At 26.7% G+C, this 19,265-nt stretch overlaps 1 protein-coding gene across 1 annotated transcript; it reads right to left on the bottom strand.

Annotated features, from left to right (window-relative positions):
- Positions 1-105: 105 nt before the first annotated feature.
- Positions 106-18,850, bottom strand: LOC149880533 (histone-lysine N-methyltransferase 2B-like). Its single transcript, XM_090070070.1, has 22 exons — positions 18,722-18,850; positions 17,675-17,827; positions 13,699-13,721; positions 13,415-13,479; positions 9,503-9,993; positions 9,055-9,273; positions 8,897-8,950; positions 8,203-8,517; positions 7,800-7,903; positions 7,245-7,389; positions 3,942-4,136; positions 3,736-3,821; positions 3,472-3,548; positions 2,860-3,246; positions 2,699-2,773; positions 1,634-1,767; positions 1,196-1,413; positions 964-1,093; positions 765-860; positions 599-666; positions 399-522; positions 106-254 (listed from the first exon to the last, which is right to left on the bottom strand). The coding sequence occupies exons 1-21, from the start codon at positions 18,848-18,850 to the stop codon at positions 417-419; spliced, it is 3,270 nt and encodes a 1,089-aa protein (XP_089926196.1). The 3' UTR covers positions 106-254; positions 399-416.
- Between the last annotated feature and the right edge of the window lie 415 nt (positions 18,851-19,265).

The following is a 19,265-nucleotide window of genomic DNA, read 5'->3' as shown; positions in this document are numbered from 1 at the left end:
ATATTCCATAATCCCATAAGGCAACGCTGATTTGAAACTGATTTTTATTGCTAAATAGCAATTTAGTTGGAAAGAGTACGAGCCACACGACGTAAAACATAACTGTTTTAAATGTTAAAATAATCTTTATGAGCTTTCATGAATATTTATATTAGTATAAGACAGATTAAATATCTAGAGAAAAAACGTAAAGAGCCAAATTTATTGTTAAAATCTTCAGCATTTCTTCTTTTTAGGTTGTTTTTTTTTCGGACCTGAAAAGAATTTTCATATGATTAGGAAGTAACTAAAGTTATTTTTAAAAAAAAACTAAAAAATCTTGATAAATTAAAAATTCACTTAAAGTTTAATTTATCAAGAACAGAAATAAAAATCTAGAATTAAAAAATTAATCTTACGCATTTGTCTTTTATTCGCTAATTAAGATATTTGCGGCACCTTTTTGCACCGCAGAAGCACGGTAGTTTGTCATCCTCAAGCGCAAACTTATAGTCATAAGTCAATTCCTCACCGACTGTAACCCTGCGTTTAAAAATGAATTCCTTTCAAATTTGTAGTAAAACAAAATTTTCTATTTTTTTAAGAAAATAAAACTTACCTTTTTTGAGCGAATATAATAATTTTTTTACAACCATCTATAGATATGATACGCGAGAAGCAATTTGGCTGAAAAATAAAAAAAGTGAAAATTATTTTTTGATGCGAAACGATGGCGAGGCGACGTTCATTTCTTCCACTCAAATAAAGCTTAATCGAAATTATACCTCACAAGAATGATTGATGAATCTAGCAGCGTTGCCTTTAGTTGTTGCATCAACAACATCAGAGTCATCGATTCGAAACATGTAGCAGCCATACCCCTATTTATTTAACAAAAGCTTCATAAAATTTCATAAAAAGTGAACACAGTTGCAAACCACTTTCATTTAGTAAAACTAGTTTTGTTATAAAACTAAAAAAAACCTTCTTTTCGTAGTATTTTTCGCGTCGATCCGTAAGTGACGAGCGAATCTTTTCGCCGCTGTATTCAATGATCATTTTCCCTGCTTCGATCGTTTTCTTGCAAAACAAACCTCTCCCTTGTATCTTTGATCTACAACACATAAAAGGATTTTTTAACACTTGACGTGCATTTGTAATACATATAGGATAGATTATTTGTAATGAATACATCTAACAGATTATTTAAACACACCTATATATACCGACGTTATCTTTAGCTAGATTTTTTAACAGCCAATATTTCATAGTAACAGGTAGCTCTTGTGGACCAAAAACAGATTCTTCTTCTGGATCGTTATTACAAGATTTAGGCGGCTGACGATAGGGGGAGGCAAGCCAAGCAAACATATCTTTTTCAGCTTTTCTAAATAAAAAGTCACACGTTACTGTCGTGTACCTTATAAAAATACTCTTATAAAAATTCGTTGTAAATCAGTGAAATTTAAATTTCGCTTTTTTTCTGGAAAACACATGAAGTGAGTGCAAAAAAACACATGAAGTGAGTGCAAAAAACACATGAAGTGAGTGCAAAAAAACACATGAAGTGAGTGGAAAAAAACACGACGAAATGCAGAATAAAAACTGTTTCATTATTACTATGGATTCAATGGCTTAAAATTTTCAAATTTACCTGATCTTCTTTTCCCACACAGGGCAGATGATACTGGAACTTATATGTACGACACTTGTGGCCGCCAGATAGTTGCTCCACAAGATAAGAAATAAAATCTTTTGAGACTCCAATAAAGTCATAAACATCATTTGCTTAAAAAAATGAAAGCAGATCACTAATAACAACAACAACAACAACAACAACAACAACAACAACAACAACAACAACAACAACAACAACAACAACAACAACAACAACAGAAATAATAATAATAATAATTATTATTATTATTAATATTATTATTATTATTATTATTATTATTATTTTTATTATTATTATTATTTATATTATTATTATTATTATTATTATTATTATTGTTATTATTATTATTATTATTATTATTATTATTATTATTATTATTATTATTATTATTATTATTATTATTATTATTATTATTATTATTATTATTATTATTATTATTATTATTATTATTATTATTATTATATAAACCGAAAAATAAATGATAAATACAGATTGCATAAAAAGCGACACTTTCATGCAGATTTTCCATAATTTTTTAATTTTAAATAGTGAACCAAAATGAAAATATTAAAAAAAAAAACAACAAAGATCAATGTTCAACACTAATGCAACACTGATCCATCTTCATTTTTGTTCAACACTGCAGTTACAAGATTCTTAAAGCACGTTGACAAATTTACACCAAATGTGAAATATTTCAGAATTTAACGCGTAGTTTTAGCGATCTCTATTTTTAAACTTTACATGCTTAAAAGGGTATGAAGTGTGGAGTATTTTGCTCCCTTTTTGTTCATTTGATATTGCACATTTCATTTTGCTTTTTTAACTTTGCTAAGTATACAATTAACTATTTTAATTGTTTTACTAACCACAATGAATACATTTTAATTTTTTGTGATTTGAGCTATAAATGCCATTTTGATTGATGGATTTTGATTGAAGGATTTGCATGAAAATTCTTGAATTTAATTCTCGATTAAGGAAAAAAAAAAAAGAATTTTATACTCATCTATAAATCAATATTAGTAAACACACACCTACTTTCAATCGTTATTGGAGACATATTGAGGTCAAGCCTTTTATTGTTAATTTCTTTAAGTAAATCTTTCCAAATCTCTATAAGAAAACCGAATTACAATATTTAATATTATCAAAAGATAAAGAGAATTGTAACCTTTAATTAACTATAAACCTAAAACTACCTTCCAGTGAATTACTTTCTCTGAACCATCCTTCGTCATTCTTCAAAATAAAAACTAACTGTGTTTCAGATTTTTTAACTTTTTCACATTCACTTTCATCTAACAACTTTTTAAGGACTTCACTGTAATTTCTTTTGCCAATTTTTTTTGGTTCTTTTTGTTCAGCTGAGGTTTTTCTCTTTTTAAGCTTTATCTCAGCATAATCATCTGAAATAATATCATTGTTTAATATGCAATTTACTTCACTTACTATAATATCGTTTTCAACAATTTCATTATTGTAATTTTTCGGTTCTATTTGAATGTCACGATCAAAACTCATTGGATTGTCAACCAATCCATCATTAAGATTATTAAAATACTTTGACAAAAGTCGTAACAAATTATCTGATAACAAATATAACAATAATCTGATAACAAATTTTAAAAAATTTGTTATCAGAAATAACAGATACTTTTGTATTATAAACAAACTTTTAAATAAGGATTAATGCAAAAACTCTATCATTCTGCACACAAAAACTTGTATAAAATTCGTAGAAAATTATACAGAAATAAATCAGACTAAAATAGATGAAAATATATAACTTGAGAATAGTAAATTAAACAAACTTACATTTTTATTAGCTTTGTTGCTGTGTGTGTTGCAGTATATTTTCTTGTTGTCTAAGAATAACACTTGCTTTTGCCTAAAGCATTTTTTTGTATGAAGTATTATTTTAAAATTACTAAAGTACACAGAAGAAAATTTAATAAAAGGTAAATTAATTTAAAATAGTATTACATAATTATTATACAATATATTGCAAAATACCATATCATACCTTTGTACTAAAACTATGAGTAAAAACAAATTAGTTTATAATTAAAACTCACTTAGCACAGAGAAAGTGAAAACTTTTAGGGCATTTTTGAAAACAACACCCAACAGACGCTCCAAACTGATCACATAAGTCACATTTCTAAAAAAAAATATTGCGTAAAAAAATTTGATGAATTTTTCTTGATTTCAAAAATAAAATACAATTAACAAATGTGTTTTACTTTTTTTTAAAAAAATGAAATAATAACTTTTTTCATACTATTTTATTTCCACGCTTAACAGCTTCGTAGGCATGCTTAAGCCTTCCTTCTTCATCTTCATATACTTCAGCGGACCACAGCGTGCAGTTCACATGAACCCATTCATTATCACCAGAATAAAGAAGTCGACCTGCACCAAAGACATCACCATTGCTATTGACACCGCAAAACAAACATCGCTGCATAACCTGAAACTTTTTAGTGTTAAACAGTTATTAAAATTGATTTTTTTATTTTCAAAACTTACTCTAAAAACTTGACTTTTAAGTTTTAGTTTTGAGTTATGACCAAAGTAGCTCTCAAATTTGATGTTTCCCCATGTCTGATTTTTTAACACACATAACTTGAGATAAGTTATTAGATACTTTTAAAGTTGATTACAAACTCTGGTTGAGTGGGAAAGTAATGTAATTACACTATGTAACAAATTTTTTATGTCCTTGGATTTAAGCTATTATAATTCAATTTCTTATATATAAAGATTGTGGAAAAATGACTACATTGAGCACAAGTTTTGATTTTATGAAGCACAGAGAAAAATTGTTTTTATTAAGACAGAACTAGAAAAATTAAGTAGTATGAAAGAACAATCATATATTGAGTACACAAATATCTCTCAAAAAGCTTCAAACTTTCTACACTTGCAAGTGTTCTGTAGATCACTTTCACAGTGTACCCCCCCCCCCCCAAATGTAATCCCCCTTGTCATGTTTTCCTTACACTGTCCTTGATAACAACGCTCAAAGTTAGATATATCTTGATCAAAGCGCTCACCTTGCTACTCTGAATAAGCTCCCATGCTCTCCTTGAATTTATCAAGATGAGCATCAAGGATATGGACTTGAATAACATTCTGCATCCCAGAAAATAAATGACACAACAATAAAAAAAAAATGAAAACAGGGTGTCAAGTTGTCATTTTTTTTATCTTTTTATTTTTTATTGTAATTTCATTTATTTTCTTTCTTTTTTTTTAATTTTCATAATTGAAAAAAATTGGAAAAAAAAAAAACACTACAAAAAGACCAATAAAAAAATGAAAAAAATGACAACATGACAGGCATAATTATGGCATAAGTCTTTATGAGAATCTGAACCAACTTTACATAGTTTTCAGCCTTGCAATTACTCAAGAAGCCATGAACAACTGCAACAAAACTGTTCCAAGCTGCTTTCTCTGTTCTGTTCAGGAGTTTCGCAAACTCATTACATTCTATGATCTTCTTGATCTGTGGTCCAAAAAAGATAATTGCTCTAGCCATAGCCTTGATCAGCTTTAGAAAAAGATCTTAGAGGCACTTAAAAGGTGCTGACTCCTTGTCAAGAGCAGTGATAAATTGCTTGATGAGGCCTAACTTGATGTGCAGTGGTGGCATAGGCACATTCCGAGGTTCTATTAGCAGCTCCCACTACACATTACTCTTGTTCACAGAAAACTCAGTCAGTTGTGACCAATTCTTGTGATTGTGCGCCTTAGTATCACAGCTGTTCCAGAGCCCAAGGAAAAAAAGCACCGCCTTGAAGGCCTATGAGGAATTGGTCTTCAAATATGATTCATTACTCACCAATAACACAGACCTTTATTTAACAATAATACAAACTGAAATGTGAGTTGAGCCACCTGTGCTTTTATATTTGTGTAACCACTTTTAGACAGCTCAAAAACAGTCTAAAAAATTTCTGGAACGTTCTAAAGTTTTCTTGAACGTTCTAGAATTTTCTGGAAAACTCTCAGACCTTTAGCAAAACTTGAGTAGTTCAGGAATATTCCAAAAGAATGCTCAGTGTTCAATACAAAACAAAAGAACTGTTAAAAACACACAAGTTTCAAGATACTATTGGCCTGGTCACAGAAGCAGAGTTTTTGTGGAACAACAGCATACTTTCTATTTGTTTTCAGCAAAATGGGAAAACACACTTTCAACCCAAAGAAAAAACAAAAGTAAAAATTTGTTACATAGTGTTATCAACAAAAACAATTATAAATTTCAATTTAAAAAAATCTTATAAATCTTATAAGAAATTTCTCCAGTCATTTTTTCATCAATTTTAACTATTTTACCAACCACTTCCATGAAAAATAGCCATTAACCATTATTAAACCTCACCAAAATTTTACTGTCACTCATTTGAATTTTTAATTATGCTGTTGTAGTAATAAATTTAACCATATATAATTATATATATACATATAAATACATTATATACATACATGTTATAACTAGATTACATACATATATTACATTACACTACATTAAATTACATTAAATTATATTACATTACATTGGATTGAATTGCATTGGATTCTATTGAATTGTATTGGATTGCATTGAATTGCATTGCATTGCTTTGCGTTGCATTGCATTGCATACAGATTCATGAAGCTAAATCATTAACAATCTAATTCTTCTAATCATTCTAAACAACTTTTTTTATTCTGCTATGGCTTAATAGGTAACTTTATGTGTTTAAAATGCTGTGATATGTTGGTTTTATTACTTTCTTAACTGTTTTATTACAACTTATATTAGTAATACATTTTAATTTTATTAAAACTCATTTAAAAAAAAAAAAGTAAAAGTTTTTGCATAAGTTACAAAATATTCAAATAGTTCTTTTGATGCTATGATGACATTTAAAATAAAAGTCATCACAGCATCAAAAGAACTATTTGAATCTTTTGTAACTTATGCAAAAGATTCCTTTGATAATTCTTTAAGAAAAATATTCAAATACCTTATTAATTTTGCTGATTGCAACAAAACATTTTTTTTTAAATTTAATCAAATCTGTTACATGAGTTACTTTTATTGTATTTATTGTGGTAAGTAGTCTTAAAATATTGAAAAAGCACAAATAATGATTTTATTGGTCAGAAAAATTTTTTTTTCAATTCCCTAAAAGTTTTAAGTGTTTAAAATATAAGAAAGGCTGTCATATCAGACTAGGATGACTATCCACCTTGACAGAAATTCTGGCCATGAGTAAATACTTGAAGATTATAAAACATGAATAAAAAACTTTTTCAAACAACAATTTTCCAATATTTACTGTTATATTTTCTAGAACGACACCATTACAATCATTCATTACACAATTTTAGCTGGCAACATTTTATCCCTTTTTGAGAATTAAAAGAACGATAAGTGAATAACTATTTATAAGTGAATAATACTAGCTATTTATAAGTGAATGATAATAACTATTTATAAGTAAAATATATAACTATATTATATATAAATACACTAATAAAATATAATATTAACAAAATATTAACAAATATATCATAACAATGAACATACAATTGCATTATGATCAATCGAATCCTCTTTTGATTCATCACAACCTTTTCTGTGTTTTGAAGCAACAGAATAGGTGTGGTCACCATAGTTTGAAGCAACATGAGTGTAGTCATTCTTTAATAATGTACAGTTAAATTCTGATTGCCTGAAAGAGAAAAAAAAAGAAAAGTAATTGAAATGTAGTAGCTTAATCTCAAACAAACTATTTACAAGTTTCATTTTTTACGTAAACCAGCTTTTTAATATGAGTAAAATTAATACCAATAAAAATAATTCAAAACAAGTACTTATGTTTAATCCCTTGAATTAATTTTATCGGTATTTGTAATTTGTAATTTTATTGGTAATTGTATTAAAATGAATATTCCAAAATAAGAATTTACTAATATCCTAACAAGAGGATGAGCAGCTAAATACACAAAATAAAATAATCAACCTGCCATAATTTCTTTGTGTTGGTCGATGAAATCAGAGTAAAGAATTTAAAATTACTAGAGTAGTTGAATATTTTGCAATTAATATTTTTAACTAAAATAAGAAAGAAAAATGAAATACCTTTTAAGAAAATCATGGTCTTGGTTGGATTCTGTGCTTGAAACTATTGCCCTAACTGATTTATCAGCTGAATGCCAAGGGAAGACATCTTTCAAGTACTTATAAAAAAACATTTATTCTAATTACAAATGTCTTAACTTACTGTTCAAATAATTCGTTGACCTTGAATAGACCTAAAAAAAAAACATTAAAACTTGACAAACAGAGCAGTTTTGAAATTTTACATCCATTGATAACAGCAAAATATTTTTTATAAATCAGAAAATCCTCTTACCATCAGCAAAAGTAAAGAAATAAATTTTTAAAAATAGCTGAAACAAAACAAATTAAACAGCACATGATTTAAATTTGAAACAAATTTTTATAAACAATAACATAAAAAATTTTTGAACTATTTTTTTACCTTTAAAAAGCCATTGTTAAGTTCATTTCTGACTGCAGCAAACCATTTTTGATTTTCTTTGTAACCCCCCATACACAATTTACACAAATACGGAATATTGTCTGGAAGCTCTGCCAGTATTTCATAATCATCTTCTGTTATTCCTTCACACTCAATATGAATCCAAGCTTCACATTTTGTACAGTACATCATTTTTAATGAATTGTCATCTTCATTATACAATACAAAACAAATTGGACAATAATTTCCATGCACACAGTTATAAAGACATTTTTCACAAATGGTGAAATTTTGCGTCCATCTTGATGACTTACTCTAAGATAAAACCTTTTTATTAAAACAATGTAAATTTTTAAGTGTATTTTAACATTAAAATAGCAGAAAAGCTTTTATGTTGCTTCATTGATGTCGTAACAAACAAAGCTGAACATATACTTTGTCTTCATGAAATTGGTTGTCAAATTATAATTTTATGGTTGGAAAAATAATTTTGGAGATTTAAGGCCTAATTCTTTTTCATAAACTGAAATTTTTTAAAAAAATTCAAAAACTCATTTTATTAATTAACAACTTCAACTGTATTTGTTGTAACAAAATTTAAATCAATAAAAAATTAAAAAAAATAAATTTAAAATTTTTTTAAAAAAAAGCAAGGATCAGCCACCAACAGAGTTTATAAGTTGAACTAACTCACATCATCAGGAGTTCTTCTGTTGCATTTTATACACTTAACACATTTACCACAAGCCTGAAAAGAAATAATTATTAGGAATCTGAATGAAGGATTAAAAACTCAAAACTCAAACTTTTCATTAAAGATAAAATGAACTAAATAACTATATAAACTATTACCCAGATCTCGTCTTCTCCTTCAGTTTCACATTGATAAAATGCCCCAAGGCATTCAGCATGGTAGCAGTCATGACATGTGTCACACATTAACAAGCTTTTTTTCATTCCGGAAACAGTACAACACTTACATCGATCACAAAACCAGTCTTTTTCATAAATTGGTTCAACATCAAGACAAAATGTATGGAAGGACTCACAACAAAACGAACATATAATCATCTAAAAATAGAATTTTGTTTGTTTTTTTTCTTTTTTCAATTAGAGGAGTAAGTTCTTCAGGGTATTCAGTAAAATTTAAATAAAAAATTTACTTAGAAAAATTTGAAAGAAACTTTTAAAATTTTGAATTAATTTTAATAAAAATATTGAATTGAATTAGAAATCTTTATTTCATTACTAAATATTATTTTAAAAGTTGCTCATTTTTTAAGAGATTTCTAAAACCTACATGCTCCTTTCTTGCACTTCCACAAAGAAAACACAAGTTTTTAATATTTAAATCAAACGATGTAGTCAGACATAAATGATATCCTGAAATCCATGCTGCATCTTCTTTGTTATCATTTGGCCATGGAATTCTAAATAAGTTATCCAAGCCATACTCAACACAAGGCAGGTGTTCATTAGTTTCTCTTGGTTGTTTAGTAATTTCATTCATGGTACTTCGAAGTTTTGGCTTGATAGGGGAACAAGTAAAGACCTCAGTATTATTGTATAGCTCTTTGAATGAGGGTCTTGAAAGCTTATCTGTGTTCTCTGCTACAAAACTATGGTGTGTGGTATCACCAGATGTAAAGGTATGTTGCATGGCGTTAGTTGGAGAGAGATTACTAACACTTGCATTACTTTCTTCAACAACACTTTGTTCAGAAATGTCTTTTTTTGCCACTGGTGCTGGTGGAGTTTTCAACTTGGTCAATATGTGTTTTTCAGAATTTCCTTATAAAAAATTCAAGAGAACTATAGAATAAACTAAAATAGTTAAGCAACAAAGTCTAATCATAAAATATTATTCAACTGCTTGTTAACTAATATTTATTGTATATTTCTAATTATTTATTTGAAGTCTCAAGATATTTATTAGATATATCTTAACATTTTAAATAGATAAATTATATCAATAAACTCACGCCTGCCCTGAGAGCCTCAAAACATAAAAGTCATGCTCAAAAAATAAAACCAATTGGGTTTGGTAGCGCATACATCCATATTTCAAAAAAAAAAAATTGAAATCATCTGCCTACCTCCAAGGAAAAAAAATGAATTTGATTTTTTGGATTTTTTTGTTCCTTGCTTTATCGCCCGGAGAGCCTTAAACCACAAAAGACATATTCAAAAATAAGAAATAAATAATAAAACTTATATTACTATTATTGATATGCATAGTCTATAGATAGAGGCTTTAAAAATAAAAAATTAAGCCATCAGTCAATGTGTAGGAAATCATTGTGACTTTGAACTTGTCAATCATTTTGACCTTTCATTAAATGAAAAAGATTTCTTTGATCACCATTATTTCATTGAATTTGAATCATTTCTAAACTTAAAACACTGTCGCAAAAGAAAAAAACTATTAAAGTAGTGTCTATAATTAAACTTTGGAAAAGGCTGTTTCAAAATTCTATATATTATAGGTTTTATTTACTGTGGGTTTTTTTTTAATAAATTACAATTACACACAGGTTAAACAAATAAATATTTAAAAAGATTTAATCTCATAAATAAATTTTTGAATCAGTTTAAATAAATCCATTGGTATTTTCTCAGTTGATTATTTTTTGTCACAAACACTTATTCTAAAGTAGCAAGGTTTCAATGTTCATTAAAGATGCAACAGACATATTTCACCTAGATGTGCTTGCTATTGTATTCAACCACACATCTTTCAAGCCAATTTCCATATTATGGATGTAACTTTGAATGTTTGTATCTTTGCCACGGAACAGAAAAATCGTGATGAAGAGCTTCTAAAGATTGTTCACTGAAGGACCAAGGGATTTTTTCTTCATTCTGATAAAATCATCAATGTGAAAAAAAAAATGTACACTTTTGGAGTCACGCTTAAAATCCTAGACTTAAAAAAGATGTCCAAAATTCTTCCATTTTTTTTTCATATTCCTTGTCGTAGACGTTTCCAAAGCAGGCTATAACAACAGCACTGAATTTTTTGAATGCATCAATGATGGCCAAAACTGATGAATCTAGGTTCTCAAAGAGCTGATCTATCACTTCAATACTTTTCAGGAGTTTTTGGCAGTCATTACCAGCAAATTGTCCGTCATAATATGGTTGGATTGTGATGTTGAGTCTTTTTGGCCACTCATCTGCTTCTGCCAATGCTTCTTTTAGTGCTTTGAACAAGTGATTTACTATCCCAATAAGCAGATGAAGTTCTATTGGGGGAATTAGTTGGGAAATGAATTTGCTTGGATCAGCTTTTAGAAGCGGTTTATGGACAACATTGTTGAAAAACTTTGCCCTATTAATGTCACCACCTTTTGAAAGAAAGTCTGTGTAACAACTTTGAAGACCAAACAGCGTCCTGAGCGCACCTTTTTCAGCTAAGTTATTTGCTTCACTATCACAGGCATGGATGTGAGCTAGAGTGACATTTCAAACCACATAAAATGTTAGCAACTTTCAAGTCGCAAGAAACCACAAAGTCTACATTTTCAGGTTGAACAAGCTCAATAAAGTTTTGATGTTGCTGTAATTCTCATGTAGATCCTCTGCAACTGCAATTAGAAATTGCTTTTTAACTCCACTGTCTTTAAGAGCTTGTGAGGTGACAATTTTTTTAATGTGGACTGCTTGAATCATCTTCATCATTCCTTCTTTGAAGACTTACTGTAAGCTTTAGGAAGCCTCAACCTCCATCAATACCAACTTTTATGAGATGACCTGCTTGAAGTTGTCACTTAAGTGAAATTTCTGATAGAAAGTCAGAGAGATTTTTGCAGTGAACAACTGTGTACTCTTTGTGTGGGATTTTTTTGCCTGATGATGCAATTGCAGTTTTTGTAAAAAAATTTACAAGCTGCAACCCTGCTTATTGAAAATTTGCTTGATAGTTTGGCTCAAGAAGAGTTTTTTGACTCCAATATTAGACATGCCTGTAGCTTGCTGAATTTGCACCAGGTCTTGGGCACTTAACATTTCTGCAGTTGTTGACTTTTGAACATGATGCTCCTAAAGTCAAATTTTAAAAAAGTTTTTTATGAAATGTAATCTTAGAACAGACAAAATGGGACCATTAAAAACAGGAAAGATAGAAAGTTTAAGTTACCGCGAGGGTAACAGGTAATGGACAACCTTCCTCAGTCACTGACAGCCTGATTGTCCCACCTGGAGATGGTTCTTAACCTTTGATAGTTGCAGAGGCTATCTATTCAAAAACTTTTTTGTTTTCTGTTGAAATTTCTCTAAGGTTTAAATTCAAAGAAGTAGAGTTGCATTTATGAGGTAAGCCTTTCCCTAGTGATGACAAACAACCTAAACATCTTTTCAGGAGATTTGTGGGATTTGAAATTGTAGAATTATCCAAAGGATGTTTTTCATTGATAGTTTGACATTGATAGTTTGAAAATTGTAAAGAGTAGGCAGCCTGACAGATACTCCTCTTTCAACCCTTCTAAGTTGATTTCTACACGTTCCACACATTCCAGTTGGAACTCTAGAGTCCAAAAAGTCAATGTCTGCTGAAAAAATGTTTTTGAATCTCTCAAGGCTACACCAGAAGTTGGTGAATTGCACTTTTTCATACATACAACACACACTGTTTTTCTACACTCTTCGTGAGATTTGGGCATTTTGAAACAGTCTAAGCAAAGTTAAAATTACAAAAAGTACTTGTTTTTGTTTTCATTTGATAAAGCACTTATTTTATTGTCAGCAACTAATAAAAAAATATGGGCTTAAAAAAACATTTAAAACACTTCACTTTTAAAAGAAAGCAAATTAGCAGATAAAGATACCCTTAGGGTTATACAATTTAAAATGGATAAACAATAAAAGCAATCTGGTTTCATTTTGTTTATTTTATATGGTTATTATTTATCAAATTTTCTTTTTTTTCTAGTGATTATCTATCAAATTTTATAGTTATTCATAAATAAGTATCATCTTTTCTTCCTTATGCCTTAAGGAAAGGAGCTGATAGCATGAGAAAATTCAATCTCATTTTTTTTCCTTGGACGTAGGCAGATGATTTAAATTTTTTTATTATTTGAAACATGGATGTATGGGCTACCAAATGCAATTAGCTTTATTTTTTGAGCATGGCTTTTATGTTTTGAGGCTCTCGGACAGGTGTGTACTGCAAGGATTTACAGTACAAGTTAAAAGTTCAATTTTCAAATACCTCCATTTCTTTTGGGTAATTTCTTATTTACTACTATCTCTTTACCAATAATGGGATACAAGCATCTTCAAGTGCTATAAAAAAAAATTGAAATAGAAATAATTTTACTAATCAAAATGACAAATAAAAACATTGCAAAACAACTTACATAAAATAAAACCAGCTTAAACCAATCAACTATCAAGGACATATTAAATTCACAGTAGATGAATGCTTAACCACATGACATCATAAAATCTTTAAGCTAAATTATAACCCTAACCAACATTACAATACTTACTAACAAGGAATATATCTTATAGCATTCCTATATAAATGTTAAAAAATTTACAAGTTTTTACAACTAGTTAAAAAAGAAAATTTTTAAAAGTAATTGCATAAAAAAGAAAGATCATACTCACTCCAGTGAGTATGATCTTTCTTTTTTATGCAATACTTACTTGCAGTGTTTACATTTCATGCAATCTTCTTTAATACTTGCAGTGTTTACATTTCATGCAATCTTCAGAGTTTTTACAATTTGTGCAATCCCCACAAAATGTCACCAGACAATTGTTAAAGTCAACAAAGCAAAGCTTTCCACCAATCTTTAGAGATTTCAATTTGATATTGCCAGTGTGATTTTTCCAAAACTATGATGTTCAAAAGGGTTTTTCCACTTTCTCTTCCACAGAAAACTCACAGTTAGATTTCAGGTTTTGTTTATTTGATATGTTTGTTTTACATTTAAATTTAACATTCCGATTGTTTAATGTGTTTTTACAGTTATTTTTTTTAGATGATTTCAGCTCTTCTTTATTTAATAAATGTAGCAACTCTTCACTTTCACCTTGGAATATATTTTTATCCTTTTTTTGGGTGGTGGAGAACCATTATAAGAAACCTTATGTGAAGGAGAACAATAAGATGTCACATATTTCATCCTAATTTTCTTTTTCTAAAAAAGAAAACAAATTTAAATTTTATAGTATTAAAGCAGAAATTGATGTTGATCTTTATCAACATCACTGAAATATTTTACATAAAGTATGAGCCCATGTAAGTCAATCAATAATAAAAGCAACAATAATAGTAACAACAAAAACAATAACTGAAATAATAGCAACAACAAGAAAAACACTTGCAATAAAAACATTTAAGTAGCAATATTGATATAATTATCAATATTGCTACAATCATTATTATTTAATAGTAATAATAACAATATAAATAATAATAATAATAATAATATAAAAAACAATAACATTAATGATAACAATAATCATAATAATAATAATAATAGTAATAATCATAATAATAATAATAATAATAATAATAATAATAATAGTAATAATAATAATAATAATAATAATAATAATAATAATAATAATAATAACAATAATAATAATAATAATTAAAATGATAGTAATAGTAATAATAATAAGAAGAAGAAGAAGAGTAATAATGATAAAAACAATAATAATAATAATAATATAAATAATAATAATAGTAAAAACAATAATAATAAAAATAATAATAGTAATAAAAATAACAGTAATAATAATATTAATAATAATAATAGTAATAATAATAATAAAAATAATAATAATAATAATAATAATAACAATAATAATAATAACAATATAAATAAAAATAACAATAATAATAATGAACATAATAATAATGATAATAATAATAATAATAACAATAATAATATTCATAATAATAATCACAATAGCAATAACAATAATAATAAAAATAATAATATTCATAATAATGTTAATAAGAACAATAATAATAATAATAATAATAATAATAATAATAATAATGATAATAATAATAATAATAATAATAATAATAATAATAATAATAATAATAATAATAATAATAATAATAATAATTAAAATGATAGTAATAGTAATAATAATAATAAGAAGAAGAGTAATAATGATAAAAACAATAATAATAATAATATAAATAATAATATTAATAGTAATAATAATAATAATAAAAATAATAATAGTAATAAAAATAACAGTAATAATAATTTTAATAATAATAATAATAATAATAATAATAACAATAATAATAATAATAATAATAATAATAATAATAATAATAATAATAATAATAATAAAAAATAATAACAATAATAATAATGATAATAATAATATAAAAAAAAATAGCAATAATAATAATGAACATAATAATAATGATAATAATAATAATAACAATAATAATATTCATAATAATAACAATAGCAATAACAATAATAATATTCATAATAATACTCATAACAATATTAATAATAATAATAATAATAATAATAATAATAATAATAATAATAATAATAATAATAATAACAATAATAATAATAACAATAATAATAATAACAATAATAATAATAACAATAATAATAATAACAATAATAATAATAACAATCATAATAATAATAATAATAATAAAAATAATAATAATAATAATAATAATAATAATAATAATAATAATAATAATAATAATAATAATAACAATAATAATATAAATAATAATAATAATAGTAATACTAATAAAAAAAATAATAACAGTATTAATAATAATAACAACAACAATAATAATAATAATTATTATATTAATAATAATAATAATAATAATAATAATAATAATAATAATAATAATATTTAAAGAAATAGTAATAATAATAATAAACATAATAACAATGATAATAATAATAACACAATAATAATATTCATAATAATAATAACAATAGTAATAATAATAATAATAAAAATAATAAAAATAATAATAAAAATATTATAAATAATAATAATAATGATAATAAAAATAAAAATAACAATAATAATAATAATAGCAACAACAATAATAATAATAATAGTGATAATAACAAAAAACAACACTCAAGGTAAAATCCACAGTTTGGATGTTAGATCAATTAATTGTGGTCCTACCAATTGCCTTATCACTTACAAATGAATAAACTTACAAACAATTACTTTTACAAACGATTAAATTATCAAACAATTAAATGAAATAAAAGCTTAAAAATATTAACTTGGATTAGGAAGATATTATCACATCCCATAACGCCATCAAACAGGCAATTACACAGACTATCCTAAATCTTAAACAATTGGGTGAGCAGGCAATTACAAACAAGGAGCCAAAGTACTAATTTTTTGTTCATTCAACTTTTCTGTGTACTTTTACCACTTGTGTTTACTTTCCATCAAACTTTTATTATCAAACTAAAGAAAGCTTTATAGAATTGTTTAGAGTCTACTAAAGTTGCAATTATCTAATAAATCACAGTAATATTCTCGAATGTGTACTTAATGAGAGTATTTCATCAAAGTACTTTTTGAGTAACCAGTGATGTTTGGTGAAGCATTATTTCTCAAATAATCAAGAGAACAAAAACACAAATTGAACCAACTTATTTATCAAGTGCTCTGCTTGTGCAATATGGAAAAATAAATAAAACAGGCTAACAAGATTTTTACAACAATTTTGACAAATTCTGAATCCTTGTCTTTTTCAAAAGTGTATATGTCCAAATGATTGTTTTATGAGGTGTAATGCAGCTCTAGTCCACAGCATGTTGATTAATTTAAGAAGAGCCAATAAGTTTAAACACTGTTTTCAGTTATTTTGAATTCTTAAAACATGGCGTCTTTACAGTTTTGAATCTTAAGTTAAAGCTTATAACTACAATAAGTGACTCAGCAATTTAACTGAGATTAGATAGAACTGAGAGATATCAGTTGTTAAAAATTATACTACGTGAGGCATTAAATTAAGTTGGAAAACAAAAGTATCAATTGCCTATTGAAATTGATGCTATCTGGTAAAACTTAATCAGGTAATTGGCAATCTTATAAAAACTAACACTTGCTTAAGTCAGGTTCTTGAAGTAAGCTTAAAGTAAAAATTTTTTGAGAGTATATAGCATTCCAAGTAATTAGGTAAAACCTTCTTAATACCAAGGAATTGAATTTCTGTAAAGGATCCATTCCAAATTACAATAATACAATTCAAAGAGCATACCTGTTGAATCCAGAAAAACTTCTTCTTAACATGAACTCATTTCTCTTCCATCAATAAAATGTCTCCTTAGTGATGATCCTTGGTCATTATAAACGAAATCTTCATCTACATTTTTTTTTCTTCTTCTTTGTAGTAGATGAGCTGTTTTGTTTATGGGCTTTTTCAAGTAAAAACTTGACTGTTTTATTTACAGCAGTCAGCTTTCAAGATGTATCATACCCCTTTATTAATTTCATTTTCATCATCTGTTTTGTGTAACTTCCTATCCTTCCTGTAACTGTGGTAATTCTTTTTGTATGAATTATCATTTTCAAGTGAAGAATTCTGAGCTTTACGCCTGGAGGGACGCATTTGCTGCACAGCAACATTTTCCTTTTATAAACAAAAAAACATTAAATAACAATATAATAATATTAATATATAATAATAGACTAGTCTAATTAAAGCTGCACACATTAACAAAATTCATTTTTAAATTTCCTGTTAAAATAATACATGGACCTCAATAATTAAGAAAAAAACATTTTTTAAGACAAAAAAGAATACCTTGTTCTTATGATTTTTGCAATTGTTAAAATGAAATGCAAATTAACTAATCAAATGATTCAATGAGATACAGGGGGGGGAGGGGAACAGAGGGAAAATAGCCAGTTATACTAAGGCTGAGAGAGGAGGAAATACCAACTGAAGACCTTATTGCTAAATGTGCTTAATGTCATATTCTCATCAAAACAAAGCAAAACAGTGCTTTATGAAAGGGTTATCCAACATATATCCTATATAATCATTATAGATAACCTGAACCTTTTTTTTTCCATATAAACATGATAACTTTGTTGATTTACTTTATTCATATTACATTTCCACGTTTAGTTTTGAAACAATGCCAAGTTTCATACTAAAATTTGTAATACGCCGTGTTTGCAAATAATCCTGAATGTAATGGGTGTCATTTCATCAATTTTATATTTTTCTCTATAAACTAAATATTAACAGCAAAAAAACATACCACACACCTATACTAATCAATTTTTTTTACAAAATAATTTTCACTGAATAAAGTTTTTTCAATTTAGATTTTCTTAAAACAGTTATGTGACTTAAGTACTTTTAGCATGCAAGGTAATCAATTACACTAATTTGCTGTAAGGATAAAAATTCTGGAAAACAACCTGATTTATGTTAACATACTTCAGAAACTATAGGGAAGAGCAGAGACATACCATACAGCTGTTCATTTTTTTACCCAAGCAAAATTTTGTAAACCAATATCTGCAGTCTTTGACTATTACTTAAAGATATTTTTTCAGCCAAATTTGAATGACTGAAAAAATGAGCAGCTACATTGGGTGTTCCAGTTCTCCACACAACTTCCCCTACAGAATTTAACACCATCATTTATTTACAAATTAAGTTGTATTATGATTTTTTATCAATTTATACAAATATATAATAAAATGCAAACAAAATCAAACTGTCTTCTTCATCACAAAATAACTATGACATACTGCTGTAAGTAAAAAATGTTTAAAAGTTGATCAATTAGTATTTTTTAATCAAAGTATTCAAGTTGTCAACTGGTTTCTTCTTGACAAACTGTTGAACTAATTATAAAGAGATTTTCAGTTTTAAAAACTTTTAAAGATAAAATTGAACAAAACTTGGTTGTTTGCATCGGCAAATTAACGTTAAGTTGCAGACAAATAAACAAATATTGATAAAGCTTAGCTTCAGTTTTAATCATTGACAAATTCTTTTGGTTATTACTAAAATCTTTATTGAAAATAAGCTTTTGTAGCTTTACTGTAAT

Source organism: Hydra viridissima, unplaced genomic scaffold (assembly GCF_058129835.1).
Source record: "Hydra viridissima isolate aposymbiotic clone 2 unplaced genomic scaffold, HvirCarnegie_v1 scaffold_13, whole genome shotgun sequence".
NCBI classification, from domain to species: domain Eukaryota; kingdom Metazoa; phylum Cnidaria; class Hydrozoa; order Anthoathecata; family Hydridae; genus Hydra; species Hydra viridissima.
The sequence above is the reverse complement of the archived record's forward strand: the minus strand, read 5'-3'. Positions and strand labels throughout refer to the sequence as shown.

Bases quoted from the DNA above. Each gene is read 5' to 3' on its own strand.
- LOC149880533 (XM_090070070.1), bottom strand. From the start codon at position 18,850: ATGGTGTTAAATTCTGTAGGGGAAGTTGTGTGGAGAACTGGAACACCC. The intron at 4,137-7,244 runs GTATGTTCATTG...AACACTAAAAAG, and splicing joins CGATTGATCATAATGCAATT to TTTCAGGTTATGCAGCGATG. The intron at 1,414-1,633 runs GTAAATTTGAAA...AATTTTTATAAG, and splicing joins GTGTGGGAAAAGAAGATCAG to AGTATTTTTATAAGGTACAC.